This window comes from Rhagoletis pomonella, unplaced genomic scaffold (genome assembly GCF_013731165.1).
Source record: "Rhagoletis pomonella isolate Grant_MI unplaced genomic scaffold, Rhpom_1.0 Rhpom_scaffold_00005, whole genome shotgun sequence".
In the NCBI taxonomy this organism is placed as follows: Eukaryota; Metazoa; Arthropoda; class Insecta; order Diptera; family Tephritidae; genus Rhagoletis; species Rhagoletis pomonella.
The window spans coordinates 74,650,967-74,666,332 of NW_023458559.1; the positions used below are offsets into that span (position 1 = coordinate 74,650,967).

Consider the following 15,366-nt stretch of genomic DNA (forward strand, 5'->3'; position numbering starts at 1 on the left):
TCCTTAGTTTTTATTAGAATATAAATAGTTTTGAAAACTAAGTGCCGTTTTATCTAGGTTGTAAAATGTATTTGCCCTTTATGAAACAAAATTTGTGTTTAAAGGGCAGATAATTCTTAAAACCTACATAAGAAAACGGCCCTAAAGATAATAATTGTAAAACAGAAATTTCCTTAGTTATTTCTGTGTTCGTATGGAAAAGTATCTTATGTCGAAAGGCTGGCTTTAGTATAATGCGGCAATCCCTTTATTTTTTAAACGGCAAGGAATTTTTTGATGAGACTTAATAAGAATATTGACTTGCTAGTATCGGAACTATTTCTTCCACGTTTATTTGCCAAAAGTTGCTCAACGGCTTAGCGCCAGTGAGTCATTCGCAATCGTATGCTGCGAATGCCGATTTATACTAAAGCCAGCCTTTCGACATAAGCTACTTTTCCATATGAACACAGATTTTTTAATGCTATTTAATGAGCACAAATTTCAGTTTACATTTCAATGTCTTATTCATCAGAAATATTGTTCAATGGGTTTGAAATGCTTTAAGTATAGTATGTAATTGTATAACTATAAACATTATCTATTTAAACCAATAAAGCATTAAGGTGTGAACTCGGCTGCAAGCGTTCCCATACTCATAAAAACTTAGTTAAAATACTGAGCAAATAAAATAAATTTTTCATAATCTTGAGAAAATTAAAATTTTAGTTTAGGCTGATTTTCACTATGCCATATTTTAAGGACAAAATTTGTCGGATTTTTTTTTACACAACTTTCTTCTCCTTAATCCATGCCCCAGCCGACAATATTATGGTCTGAAAGGTAACATATAGCCGATTTAGCAGCGATTATACGCGACTGCAGACCCATTCTGATGAGAATGAATCGATGTTCTGGGTTTTAGTTGAATTTGATAATATGTTTTCACGTACTTGATGACAAATGCCCTTGAATTTGACATAGTGAAAATAAGTGGTAGAATTGGGACTAAAAAGAAAACTACATTTTATACTGAAATTTACAAGTGTATACATATGTATATACAAATATAAATAAACTCATTTGTATAAATTGTTCTCAACGATAGTTTTAAAAAGCCCGTATATCACCTTTTCATATTAGAAATAGTTTAAACCAGAATGTGCCTTAAAACTTTATTAATGTAGATACCATTCACTTGATGTGAGGTCTTCACTCATTGTGAACGATAGAAGGTAAAAGTTGGACACGCAATTTTAGTATGTATCTTAAAAACTGGACATTTGTAGATACACAATAACAGTGTAAAAGGTGCAGGAAACAAAAAATCTGAGCCTGCATAACACTTAAATGGCAATGTATTTTTATAATTTCGAGCGTTTTGATTGATCCTACAAAATTTATATTGACCTCAAAAGAGAAGAACTAATTTTCTTACGTGTTATTCCTATGGGAAAAATAAACGATCGATGCGCGAACTCTTAAAATTATTGTGGGGAGGGTAGCTCCATGGAGGATCATTACTACATATGCCAAATACTAAAATTTGATTCGGGTACGGTCACATTGCAAGATATTTTTTTTTTTACGTGATCTAATGTATCCATACTCCTGTGATTAATAGGTGCGTTCGTTTAAAATCTCCAGTAAAAACCAACCAACTGCCAAATTCCGGCGAAATGACATCTGTTCTCTCACAAGAGAAAAATATCCCAAATAGTACGCGAACAGAAAATTTGCAAAAACTTGTAAGTTTTGGTTAAACATGAACAATTAACAGCTACGCGAACGCACCTAATGTTAAGTAAGACCTCACATCATATTGAAGTTAGTACATATATTGGGTTTTATTTGTAATAAACTACAATAAAGAAATGTTCTTTATTATAGTAGAACTTGTGATATTTGAGAAAAACGAGAGCCATATAAAAAAATGTTTGTACGTAGTAATAACTAGTTATAAAGCTCTATTTTAAGTATGTATCGAAATAAAAAACATGTTCATGGTGAAGTCGACTTTGCCTATCCCTCTCTATCAAATGAGCCATTTATTTTACTCTAGTAGTCAATCAAAGCTGCAAGCAACACCAAAAGCTCAACTTATCCTTTATGTTCCAATAGCATGATTTATCATAGCCTCAATATTACTGCATAATTCGTAGACAAGTAAATATGAATATACATATTAGGACACCGTTAATATGTAGTACTTATATGTGGTTACATATGTATGTAAGTAGTGTATATATGTATGTATTAATATATGTAAAAGGAATAGAGGTTAACGAAAAGCCATAAGCGAAACCAATTCGTATAAAGTAATTTAAATGCTCGTAACTACTCATGTACATACAATAATTATTTTAAAAAATTTAATTTTATGGGAAAATTTAATCAAAGATTGATCAATTCATATATTTAGTTGAATACAAAAAAACATATTGGCAACTTTTGGGGAGTTTAGTTATCTGTCAGACTGAACATATTCTCCTTATCAAGTTTATTAATTGTATGATGAAATCTCAAAAGAACTAAATTTCGTATTAATTCCTTACGTTATTAAAATTTCGATATGTATGTAAAAGCAAACAAAATAAATTCGCCGTGAACCCCTGAGTCTATATTACTTGTGCAAGGCAATTTCTTTTGGCCGAGTTTTAAAATTTTTCGGCGATTCGGCAATATTTTTTTTTTTAAATAGTTCTACTGGAATAATCAAAGTACTTCCTTACAAAAGTTCAAGGATTTTTGGTGAGATTCAATCGACTGGAATTAGGGTGACACGCTAGGGTCACAAAGAAATTGTTTTCTCGTGACAAGAAGATGGGTATATCATAATTTAAGGTCCGACTGTAAATGCCGGAGATATAACGAATAATGTAAAAGGGCGACACCTACGTTCGGCTAAAAGTTTTTAATTTTTTTGAAGTTGCCTCGCAAAAATACTTTAGACTCAGGAGTGTACGGCAAATTTTGTTCGGGTACGGTTACTAGACCATGTATGTTTGTATATTTTCCATTAATAAATGTATGAATAATTACAAATGTAAGTCCATAATACCAAAGCATTTAGTAAAAAATTAAAGAAATATACATACATACATATGTATATATAAATCTTGTAAAATGATAAGCATTATTACAGTAATTTTTAGCTATGTACCTCTATTTACTTTATAACTGAAAAAATATTCATACACTAGTCTATTCTAAGCACGTATATAAGCAAAAACACATGTATTTATTTGTGGAAGTACGTTTCAAATACTCACTTGTTATTTACATATACATACATAGATATGTACATATTTTATTTAATAAAACAGAAAAATATTTGATGAATTGATAAAAATTAATTGAAATAATTACATATGCACGTACATATGTACATTAGGCCGTGCCGCCTTGCAAGCAAACAAAAAAACGTTCACCCCACAGTTTGAAGTAGGGGGCTTTTTTTACATTTTTCGGTGATACTTACATATGTTTATACATATATTCGACAATAAAATCATTTTTTTTATATATTTTTACTGGAATAATCAAATTACTTTTTTGGCAAACATTTAATCATTTTTGGTGAGCTTTAATTTGCTAACATCAGGGTAGGGACTGAGATCTGGTGGGTAAGTATTAGAACGAGTACTTGAGATCACTGAACTATAAAATAAAGAAAACTTCTCCTCTACACAAAAAACATCTATATATCATATTTAAAATTGTCCCCTAACTTCGGCCAAAAAAATTCTAAAATGTCCTCGAATCGAAAAACTTCCTTAGCAAAAGTTTGATCATTTTTGGTGAACTTTATTTTTCTTCGGCGAAAAAGTATTATTTTTTTTTTTGAAATTGCCTTGCCAAAATACTTGAGATTCAGGGGTGTAGGACGAACTTTTCGATATGGTATATTGTACATTTGTATGTATGTATGTTTGTATTTATATGCATTAATTTGTTTATTGTTTTTTTCTCGCTAACACTATAATTTACCATGCAAAAAATACTTTATGTGCATACATATGTATGTATATTAGGGTGGTCTAAAAAGAGTAAAGTCGAAATTATAATGCTCCCACCCCTAGGATTGTTCTATATCGAAAAAAGTAATTTGAAATCAAAAAATATTTAGAGTATTTTTATATGGAAAAAATAAAATTTTTCGTAGAAATGGTATAGAATTTTTGAAAATCAATATTTTTCGATCGGAAAACTCTGGAGGCTTTCAATAATAATACCCAATTTTTTATTTAACCATTTTTTAATACTAACGACTTTTTATTGGTCACCCCATTGCACTTTTCGGGGTTTTTGGCGGACCTATAAATTATAGTTGCGATGAAGAAATGGTGAAATAAACGATTGGTTATTATTATTGGGAATCTCCTGCAGATAAAAAGAGTTTTCTGGTAGAAAAATTTTTATTTTTAACTATTCTATACCATTTCTGCGAAAAGTGGGTTTTTCCCCATATAAAATACATGGAAAACTTTATGCGCTTTGAGCGACCTCTAAATTTTTTTTTATTTCAAAATAAGAAAATAAGGGTATATTTTTTTCGGTATAGAACAATCCTAGGGGGTGAGAGCATAAAAATTCCGACTTTACTTTTCCCCATGCATTTTTGGACCACCCTAATGTATATACATATTTAGCAACTCTCAACTGGACTACGTCGCCTGTTTCTCTTCGACTCATTGAAATTTGTCTCTGTTTTCTTCAAAATGCTCTTAAATAAATGTTCTTCTTAATGTTCTCTGCTTTTAGTGGTTTGTTTTCTTTATTTATTCATGTGGTTGTTTGACTGGTCACCGGCTTTTTGCCATCTGCCGTCGTTATCTCGCTTGTCTATTCTAAGTAAATATATAAAAAAATAAAATATTTACACTATCTTCTACATAGAAGTCAATAAACAGTTGAGTCCACTAACCCATAACAAAAAATGTGATAGACGGTCAATATTGAACTATAGTTTGATAAAGTTGAAGTAAATATTTGTACATAATTCAATAAGTCAATATAACATATATTTTAGAGTAGCAGAAAATACTCGTAAATACTCGTAATATAAAGACAAGTATTTGCCCTCTATAAGTAATCTTACTAATCAGAGGAATATAGACCAGCGTACATGTGGATTTGTTACATACATACTAAGACGATATTTCAACAATATCCCAGCTGGTTTTACTACTGGGTTATCATGCGACATTTTGAAAAAAAAATGTTTGATCTTTGAAAAGCGCAACTATCATACTTATGTATATATCAGGAATAAGTATACATATGGGGAAATGGGTTTTACTACTAAATCCGTGGAACCTGCCAACAAAGTTGAGCCTCATCATTCAATAACAATATTTTCCTCAGTAGTAAAGACCTACATACATTGCTGATATGTGCTCAAACCATAATATGTGAAAAAGATCTACTGTGCTAAACGGTCATTGTAATCCCTCCTTTGGCATTTTAAGAAGTAAGGACTTTGAATGGTGGCAAGTTCCAAATTTTGGATGGAGAAGATAATCGTTCCCCTAGGCGTATTAGTCTGCGAATCATTGTACGTGGGCAGTTACAGAGAATATGCTCTGAGGTTTCCTCCACTAGCCCACAGAGCCTGCGGTCCGTCCTAACAGAAAGCCCCATTTTATTCATATGGTACCTTAACTTGCAGTGTCCTGCCAAGTAGCCAGTAAGAGTTCTAAGACCCTCCCGAATATGTTCATGAAGCCTCTCGGAGTACATCCTAGAAGGAGGTATGCTTCTCTTTGATTATCTCGTTCCCTTTGACTTCCGCCAGTGGGCAGCAATTTGAGATTCTTCCCGGCGACAAAATATCTCCGCAGTGAATTCTTTAAATGTACCGCAAGAGCATTTGGGCGCCACATTTTGCGAGACAGTCATTCCTTTCGTTGCCTACAAACCCTTAATGTTCCGCGACCCACCACAGTGTTACTTTGTTATGGGCTCCCAGGCGGTTCAAATAAGTTTTACACACAAGTCCACCAGCCTTAATGCCGCTTTAAATGAGTCTAAGGTCTTTACCGCTGCTTGGCTACCCGATATTTTTATTCTAGATCCAGTTGTTCTTCCGCTTGGTTGGGTATGTGCCGATTGATAGACTTTTCTGGAATCTTGGGCCGAGTACGCATGCCCCAGCACTCCCGTCGTCCATATTCGATCCGTCGGTATACAATACTTTAGAACGCTTCGCAAATCATAGATATTATCGCCCCACAGCTGTTCCAGTAGTTAGAAGTTTTATTTAAAGTTTGTCTGCACGTGTGAACGTTTTCTCGAATCAACCTCATTTTAATTGCTACTAGTTTCTTTTCTATTCCTGCATAATCTTCGGAGAATATGTCGCCGTTTTGGGTGCCTAGGATTGCCGTAGATTGTTGTTTTTGTTGTAGCGAATTACTTAGCCCTGCCTAGATCGAATAGTTCCTCAATCGTTGTCGTCAAGTTAAATTAACGATAGGCACAGGAAGTGTGCCACTCCGAGGGGGTTGGACCAGAGGGAGAGGGGTTTTCATTGAATTGAGCTGTATGGGTATGTGAAGAGGTGTTTTGCGGAGACTCCACATGCTGGACATAAATTAAGTACGTCGGGGTCCAGTCTGATCAAATATGAGTTTAGGCTGCTGCAGTAGCCAGACCGAAGTTGTGCCAGTGTTGTGCTGATCTCCCGTAGCAGTTGAAATTCTGTCCCGTCAATGGTTGGTGTTTGTACTCCCAAACCAGCATTCACCGGGCGGGAGTTGGTATGGAATGAGACAGACTTCCACTGAATGTAGTTTAAGTCATGCCTGTACAGAGCCGCTTCCAGTGGTTGCGTCATGTATTGCTGGACCTCGACCTTAAGGTTGTAAAGATGCCTTCTGACGTAACTTGGTGGAGGCTCCATTTCAAGCAGTTACCTGTTCGGGTGCAAAACATAATGTTGTGCTCCCTTACTGGGAGCGTCTGGGCCCACCGACATCAGAATGCATCCCGTGGCTGTCTGGAGTGCACTAATTTAATAGGTCTGTTACTTAATCCTCTGTGTCCTTTTAGTTCACGGAGACCACACGAGCGCTACACAGTTTAGAACCGGCCTTCCAATCGCCTTGCATGTTGCCAACAGAGCTTCGTGCTCCTTACTCCAAGTGCTTTCGGCTAGAAATTTGAGGACTGTAATGCGGCTCTGTATTTTTTGACAATTTTGATTGGGTGCGCCGAGAAAGGGAGCAAGCTGTCGAAAGGACTCCGAGAATTTTCGGGATGTTCACCGTCGGAATTTACTCGCTATTGATGTGAATACCCATCTGTAGCCTGACCGCTTTCGTCAAGGTTGTAAACAGGGTTGCTGAGGATTTCGTACGGGAGTGAGTTAGGCTCGTTGCAATGAAGTAGCTAGAAAGTTCGGAGAGGTAAACGTTTACTTTCGAGCACAAGTCATCAATTCCATTGCCAGGCGGCATAATCGAGCAATCGTAAGTGTACGAGACAATGGAAACTCTCTCTGGTAGTTGGGGAAGTTTCGAAATATAAATAGTAGTTGAACAGAAATGGAGAGAGGGAGGACACCACTTAGTTTAAACTTCCTAGGTTAGGATGTAGGAGAGAGGAAGCCTCTAGTAGAATGGTCCACCGTGTCAAACAAGTCCAACGCTACGAGGGTTTCTGGCGTTATGTGCAGTGCTGGTGCTGTGCACGTGACGGAAGCCATGCTGATGTTTCGCTGGGGTCAGGTGGTACGTAATATACGCCTCTAATGTCTTCGCTACCGGGGATAGGAGTGTTATCGGCCGATACGGCTCTCCTTTGTTGGCAGTCTTCCGCGGTTCAAGCAGTGGAAGAGTGGTCCCACATATGGGGAATGATGACATTGTCTATTGCCAAGATGAGGACTTTGGTGAAACGTGAACTCGAGATGGGCTCTGTAAGTATTTTTTATACTTTTAAAAAGACAGCATCCTATTGCAGAACGAGTTTCTGACAAGTGCTGGGATTGTCTATTCTTGTTCTTTCATTTGGGAAGTTTGTTTTAATAGCTCTAAAATTTAAAGTACCATGGATCTCACTTTTTACTCTCAAGAGATCTCCAATTTATTACTTCTTTGGTAGATGAATGATTGTAGCTTGGACTTTGAATATAGTTTTTTGCGTTGCTTTAGATTTCCTTCACGCCTTACCCACTGTATCAGCCAGAACCGTCACTGTTGACTATTTATGCCTCCAAAGCAGATTCGTATGTATGTATGTACAATAGGGTGCGTCACCAAAAAAGTTGCGGGTTTTCATTTCATGTTTCATTAAACAAATGCATTAGTACAATAAGATCTACTGGAATTATTATATTTATTATAATTTAAGACTCACGCCAAAAAAAAATCGTTAAAATATTACGATTTGCGATTTTGCGAAATATTTTTAATATAATATATAATATATATAATAATATTTTTAACATTTTTATGTAGACCTAAAAGTGTTAACTCTTTTATCATATCTGATGTGATTTATAAAAAATATATATATTTTATTGAAACTAATTTGATTTATGAAAAAATCGATTTTCGGGAGTATTTTCAAATAGGTACAGCTCACGTAATTCTTAGTATTTTTCCGAAATATTTTGACGAAAGTCGTAAAATATTATAAATTTTATATTTCCAAAGGAAAACAGTACCGAACTTTTTTTTTTGTAAGGAAAGTGATGCACCCTAATACATATGCACATACATATATGGAAGTAATTGCGTTAGTATTGCTGCTTCTATTGACGGGCGCCCAATACGGATTCTCTTGTCTGTGGCTGAGGCTTTCGTTGGCCTTTTAGTTGAGTGTAGCATTTAGTAGTCCGCTCGTAGCGGTCGATAGAACACGCCACTTATATTTGGGTTGGAACAAAGAAGCAAGAATAAAGTGAGAAGCTTACATACATAGTATTATATTTTGTAAGCTGCTGTGTGTAGAAAGAAATAATTGCTATTACTTGGAATTAATCAATTTTGCAATACATTCGCTTTGAAATATCAATAAAAAGCAATAAAAAAAGTAATTGCAAAAGTTCTGTGCAAAGTGCTGTGCTTGTGAGAAGCCGACTGGTTTGGATTACGCAGCACAGAATGCGATTTGCAGTGGTTTTATTGGTTGTGGCTTGCGGGCTGAGTGCGGAGGGTAAGTGTTTTAACTTAAATACTAATAAGTAAAAAATTGTATGAAATTAAAATTCAATCTCACTCTTTATGCTCGTGAATTATGGAAAAAATGTTCCAGTTGTGAAGTCAACACCGAGCGGCACTTTTCATTTTACACAGTGTTTTCTTCCCGCTCTTTTTTTGGTTTGCAAATTTTTTTTTAACTTTCTTAACCCGTTTTGTTGAACGATTTCGTTAACTTTTACCGGTTTTTTTCTTCTTTCAATTTGCGGTAGATTTGTTTTTGTTTAACAAAGAATCTTTATAGCCGCCATTTCAAGCTTGAGTTCGCACTTTGTTTTCGACTTGAGTTATTAATTTACATACGTATGCACATATGTAGGTACATTAGAGTGCCTCACCAAAAAATGGACAGTTTTTTCACCGGAATTAAAATTTATTATATTTTAGGACTTTTGCCAAAATATTGCGGGAAAAGCAAGGGGGGGTGTATGAGCTGTGAGTTATAACAGAAAATAACCAAATTTTAAACATTTTTATGCAGACCTTTTAAGCATACGCTTTTATCAGCTGAAGAGATTTTTTGGAAAAATGTTTTTAAAAACTAATTTTATTTATATAAAACTCGATTTTCGCTGTTTTTTCAAATCGGTTTAGCTCACGTAAATCTTAATACTTTTCCAAAATATTTCCGCAGAACTCCTCAAATATAAGAAATTTTACAATTCCGTTGGAAAAACAGTATCGATTTTTTATTGTATGGTGAGTGATGCACCCTAACGGAGATACATATGTATACAAATACATATACACATACATATTCAAATGTACATATATAGGCGCTTTGTTTAATTCGGTTCATGCATCATATCGGCATGAACACAAATATTCAGATGCTTAACCGCACTTGGACATGAATATACTTGTACAAAAAAAAAAAAAAAAAAATATTAACAACTAATTTCACATTTGGACTGCTGTACGTTCTCAGCTGCGGAGGTTAGGTCAGACATTTTTATTTTACAACCTTACACCGATAAACCGCCAAGGTCCAAAAAAAGCGTGCGGTATCCCAAGTTTGAGTTTAGAGCGTCTCTATGCCGGAGAGGTATGTGACGTTGTCTGTAATCTCCGCTTAAATCTCGACGCTGTAGTAGGCTATATACCAACTTGATCGTAATTGGATCAGGTTGATTCTAGGTTCCGTTGGGAGTCCGGTTTCCTCTGTGGAGATAAGTGAAGATGGACTTCGAGCATGAAAACCATCGCGAACTCTGGAGAAGGTGGAGTTGTCGCCTAATGATGTAGTTTGTCTCCATGAATGGAGTGGTACAGTTCCGCTCATTAGATCAAAGTTGACATGGTTTGAACACTGGCAACCCAACGACAATGCTTAGTTAGAGCCATGTTGCGTTGTTTGAACTCCAGAATTTTAGTTTTGACATTTATGTGATTTTGAGACGACAAAGGTAGGCAGTACAGGTTCGTAGAAAAGCATTCTGGCGGGTTCGGCGCTTCCCTACCCGAACGCGGGTAAACGCCTTCAGTACGTTGTTAGTGCTGTAGAAATCAAAGATTGTTTGTCAAAGAAAGGAAAGAATTCAGGGAAGTTAAATATACGAAGGTCTGTTAGGATGTTAGGCTTAGCTATCAGTTTAACCAGGAGCTCATCAAACACATAGGATGCCTTCACAGTGCTGCCAGACACATAAGCGACCGTTAAATACCATTTTTTAGGCTCCATAAGCAATGTTAAAGAACTACTCTGAGATCTGAAGACATTAGCACACTGTTTGAGACCCCTGCCAAGCTATATCAGACGTTTGTAAGTTACTGCTCGTAATTTTGTAATTCCGCTTTTACTTGAGTCCATCTTAGATGGATCGATTCTTTGACAAAATTTATACCGTAAATTCGTCCAAAAAATATTTGTAAGTTGCACAATGTATTCTTTTTCGATATAGGTGTGTGGTTGTTATTGTAGAAAATTGCTAAACTCTTCCTAAATCAGTGAATTCCCTTATTGTTGTTGTCAACCTCATCTAACGGTAGGCCCAGGAAAATGGTTGTTTCGTCGTAGTTGGGCCATATCGAGAGGTCACTTAGATGAGTTGGTTTGACTGGGCTTGCGATGTGGTAGTTAGTGTCGTACGGGACATCTTTATATATTGAGCATAGGTTAGGTATGTCGAGATTAATTCTAGATCACTGGGCTTCAGGCATGTTGGTAACGTTTTCGCAGTAGCATCGCGACATGTAAGCGATGCTAAGACGACATCAGAAGGAATCCCTTGCCAATACTAAATGAGGCATTCTGACATTTCTTAGTCCCCAGCGACCACACAGGCGCAGCGTAGTATGGAACTCTATTAAAAATCGACTTTTATGTTGACAACAAATATTCTTTGTGTTTGCTTCAAGTGCTGGTTGAGGCGCGGGCAGTTGAAGACTACGTGGCACACATCTTCTGCTCCGTAACAGACTGGGCAAAGCGGCGATTTGTCGTGTCCAAATCGGTGCAGGTAGCTTCGATAGACGCTGAGGCCTATCTGGAACTGCGTCAACTGGAACAGACCCAAGGATGTCACTATGAGTATGAGTATGTTTGCGATAATCGCGAGTACCCGAAATGAGCAGAGTTATTGTTCTTGTTCATGCGCCAAATTCGGCACCATTTGTGAGACAGGTATCATTATCATCTTGTAATGGCAGGTTATTAATGGTGCTTCTTTGCGGAACAGTCTTTTCCCAGAAAACATCGGAGTAAGCTTGTACCTGGCTGAGTCAAAAGCGTTTATAGAAAATTTTTACAGCGATTAGGTAGAACGCCCTATCGTAAAGTAGCGTTAGAGGCGGTAAGAGTGGTGTTAGTGTATCCCTGTGAATCTCAGTCGAGTTTTGACGAACAAGTAGGTGAAATAAATCAAGAACCGCTGCCGCGCAAGGCCTTCATGAATCCAGCCCCCAGATGAACTAGTCTCTGCTCATTCATTACATCTTTAAAATTATATGCCTAATTTCTACTTTTATCTTTTAAGTTTTCGCTACCAAACCGCCAAAATGGGATGAGACTTACATCGCCAAGGGCACACTCTACATTCCCTATGCAGAAATCGCGGAACCCTTCTACGCCTGGTATGATAAGACAACGAAACGCTCCCGTATCGACTACTATGGCGGCATGGTGAAAACCTATCAGTTGGCCAGTGTTATGCCCTATGGCACTTCACTTAAATTGGCACCGATCACCACCGATCAGGAATTGAATCAGATCACTTGCTTGCAGCTGAATGGTACCGCGGAAAATCGTGTGGGAATTCAAACAATACTACCCGATGCTAGAAACTTCACGCTTTTGGGCACAGAAAGTTTCTTGGGTTTTACTTGCGACAAATTCCGATTGGAAGAGGTAATCGGACAAAAGCGTAATGTTTATACTTTGTGGGTACGCTACAAGAAATCGCCACATTATCCGGCCGCACGTCAACCCATACCAGTGCGTTATGAGATGCGTGGCTATAATTCGTTGTTGGGCTCACATTTTGATCACTACTTCTTGGACTATGATAGCTATGAAAAGGATGATATACCAAATGAAGTCTTCGAATTGGATGAAAGTGAGTTTGGTGATAGATTCAATTGCAGCACACTTTCATATTTTATTGTACTTGTAGGCATGGCTTGTGTACCCTTCCCTGGTCCAGGCGCCGGCCACTATGCCACCTTCAATCCAATGCAGGAGTTCGTGCATCCCGCTGTGGATCATCACGTCGAACACGCTTTCGATCACTTCAAGCACAAGCATAGCATCAAATATAAGACCGATGATGAGCATGAATATCGCAAAAATATTTTCAGGCAAAATTTGCGCTTCATACACTCAAAGAATCGTGCGCGTTTGAGCTATACTTTGGCAGTAAACCATTTGGCTGACAAGACGGACGAGGAATTGCGTGCGCGCCGCGGTTTCAGATCGTCTGGTGTTTACAATACAGGCAAACCATTCCCATACAATGTTGAAAAGCTAAAAGATGATCTACCTGATCAGTACGATTGGCGTTTGTATGGCGCGGTAACGCCTGTTAAGGGTGAGTGGAAAATTCATTGAAAAAATTTACAATTAGGCACAAGGAAGATTAGGCGAAAAGTGAGTTTTAAACTTAGTGAAATCCCGCTAAACTATGAATTTTCTTTGTTTTTTAAATATGCCTTTCTCTTACTTTCCAAAACTTTTCTTATCCTCTCCATTCCTCAGACCAATCAGTTTGCGGTTCATGCTGGTCCTTTGGCACGATCGGTCATATCGAAGGCGCTTATTTCCTTAAAAATGGCGGCAATCTGGTGCGTCTCTCTCAGCAAGCGCTCATCGATTGCTCCTGGCAGTACGGCAATAATGGCTGTGATGGTGGTGAAGACTTCCGTGCCTATCAGTGGATGATGAAAATGGGTGGCGTACCAACGGAAGAGGATTATGGTCCCTACTTGGGTCAAGATGGTTATTGTCATGTACAAAATCTTACACTCGCTGCACCAATTACCGGTTTCGTGAATGTCACTTCAGGCGATTCGAATGCTTTCAAAATTGCATTGCTCAAGCATGGTCCGCTCTCGGTGGCCATTGATGCATCGCCACGTACATTCAGTTTCTACTCGCATGGTGTCTACTATGAGCCAACTTGTAAGAATGGTTTGGATGAATTGGATCATGCTGTGTTGGCTGTGGGCTATGGCACAATTAATGGTGAAGATTATTGGTTGGTTAAGAATTCGTGGTCGACTTATTGGGGTAATGACGGTTACATTTTGATGTCTGCACGCAAGAATAACTGCGGTGTCATGACCATGCCCACCTATGTGGAAATGTAAAGGGATGTCTAAGTGTAAAACAGTCGACTAATATATTCATAAACACCAAGTGTATGCATACTACCTATATATATTAATATATTTCTAATCATATTCCTGTGTAAAAACAAAAGAGTGTTGATAATCAGAAAAGTTCCAAGAAAAATTAAATAAAGAGGAAATTTTTTAATCGAAGTATACCGCTTGTTTGTCTCTGCTCTCGTAACTTCTTTCGGAAGAGGTTATTTTATTTTTTTACCTTGGTAAAAATGAGTTCAGCGCAGTTGGATGATGCCTTGAATTCAGGACGGGATGTTGACTTAGTAATCAATAGGAAAACTTTTTCTCATTACAAATATATCAATCCCTAACCGCCAAAAAGACGTAAAACCGATTTTTTTTTCAAAGTTTAACTTTTTGTGCAGAAATGCATCTACATTCTCTAGGAACATTTCTGCATCAAAAAAAGAAGTTTGAAAAAATGTCGCTTACGTCTTTGGCGGTTAGGGCTCGATATGTATATAGGTATGTACACAACGAGAGTTTAAACAGTTGTGTCTTGCAAGTAATATATTAGTTATAGCAAGAGTTCTAATTCGTTGCGTTGTGATGAGATATTTTGGAGTTTGACCAATATTAAAGTACTCGAAATTCTTTAAAAATCTATTTATTTTCAAAAAACTAAATTATTTTAGTATATTTTTCACATGCGTCCTCATATACATATATTAAGCAACCACCTCCATTGCCTCACTTAAGTCATTAGATGACAACTTTTTGTGGAAAGCTTCGAAGGGTATGACATCGAACACCTCTTCCGTGCCGACGAGTTCAGTTGTGCCAGGCTTGAAACTGTAGTTTCCCTGCAAAAATTGATAAACCATTAAAACATCGCTTTCACATACAAACTACACTTTCTTACATGTCGTGTGCCCTTCAGGTTAGCCAATTCATAATTGCGTAGGTAATCAACAGATTCTTTGCGTATAACGCACAAATCAATGTTCGAACCGGAACCCAAGTCATTGAAGACACCAGCGGCAATAGCATCACGTACCAATAACTTGCCTTCTTCTTCAGTCATATCGGGTTTCCAGCGCGATTCAAATACAGACATAGCAGCCAAACTACCTGAACCCATAGTGGCGTAGGGCAATTTGTCTGTGGAACCGTGTGGATGTATACAATAGATGTATGCGCCTGTTTTGTCAACACCGCCAAGCACTAAAGCAGCGCTAATGTGACCCTGATAGCGGAAAAGAAATTGTTTAAGCAGTGTATTTGCTGCTACGACAGGCACTTGGCGGCCAGTGTTTAGACGATGCATTTCCAATTGCGAGGCAATCAAGTCGGTTGTCATTTCAGTATCGGCAGCGGTACCAGCACCACAGCAGCTGAG

At 37.3% G+C, this 15,366-nt stretch overlaps 2 protein-coding genes across 2 annotated transcripts in view; one reads left to right on the forward strand and one right to left on the reverse strand.

The window, feature by feature from the left end:
* Window positions 1–8,769: 8,769 nt before the first annotated feature.
* On the forward strand, window positions 8,770–14,162 carry LOC118739524 (digestive cysteine proteinase 1). The gene is made up of 4 exons (XM_036470895.1): window positions 8,770–9,141; window positions 12,161–12,739; window positions 12,797–13,210; window positions 13,378–14,162. Exons 1-4 carry the CDS (start codon window positions 9,090–9,092, stop codon window positions 13,986–13,988), a joined length of 1,656 nt encoding a protein of 551 aa, XP_036326788.1. The 5' UTR covers window positions 8,770–9,089; the 3' UTR covers window positions 13,989–14,162.
* Window positions 14,163–14,602: 440 nt separating this feature from the next.
* LOC118739525 (proteasome subunit beta type-7) overlaps window positions 14,603–15,366 on the reverse strand; it is a 1,415-nt gene continuing 651 nt past the window's right edge. The window contains exons 3-4 of the mRNA XM_036470896.1: window positions 14,890–15,361; window positions 14,603–14,830 (exon numbers count right to left, since the gene is read on the reverse strand). Of these exons, the coding sequence (XP_036326789.1) occupies window positions 14,696–14,830; window positions 14,890–15,361 (607 nt within the window). The 3' untranslated portion in view covers window positions 14,603–14,695. The remainder of the gene's footprint in view (window positions 14,831–14,889; window positions 15,362–15,366) is intronic.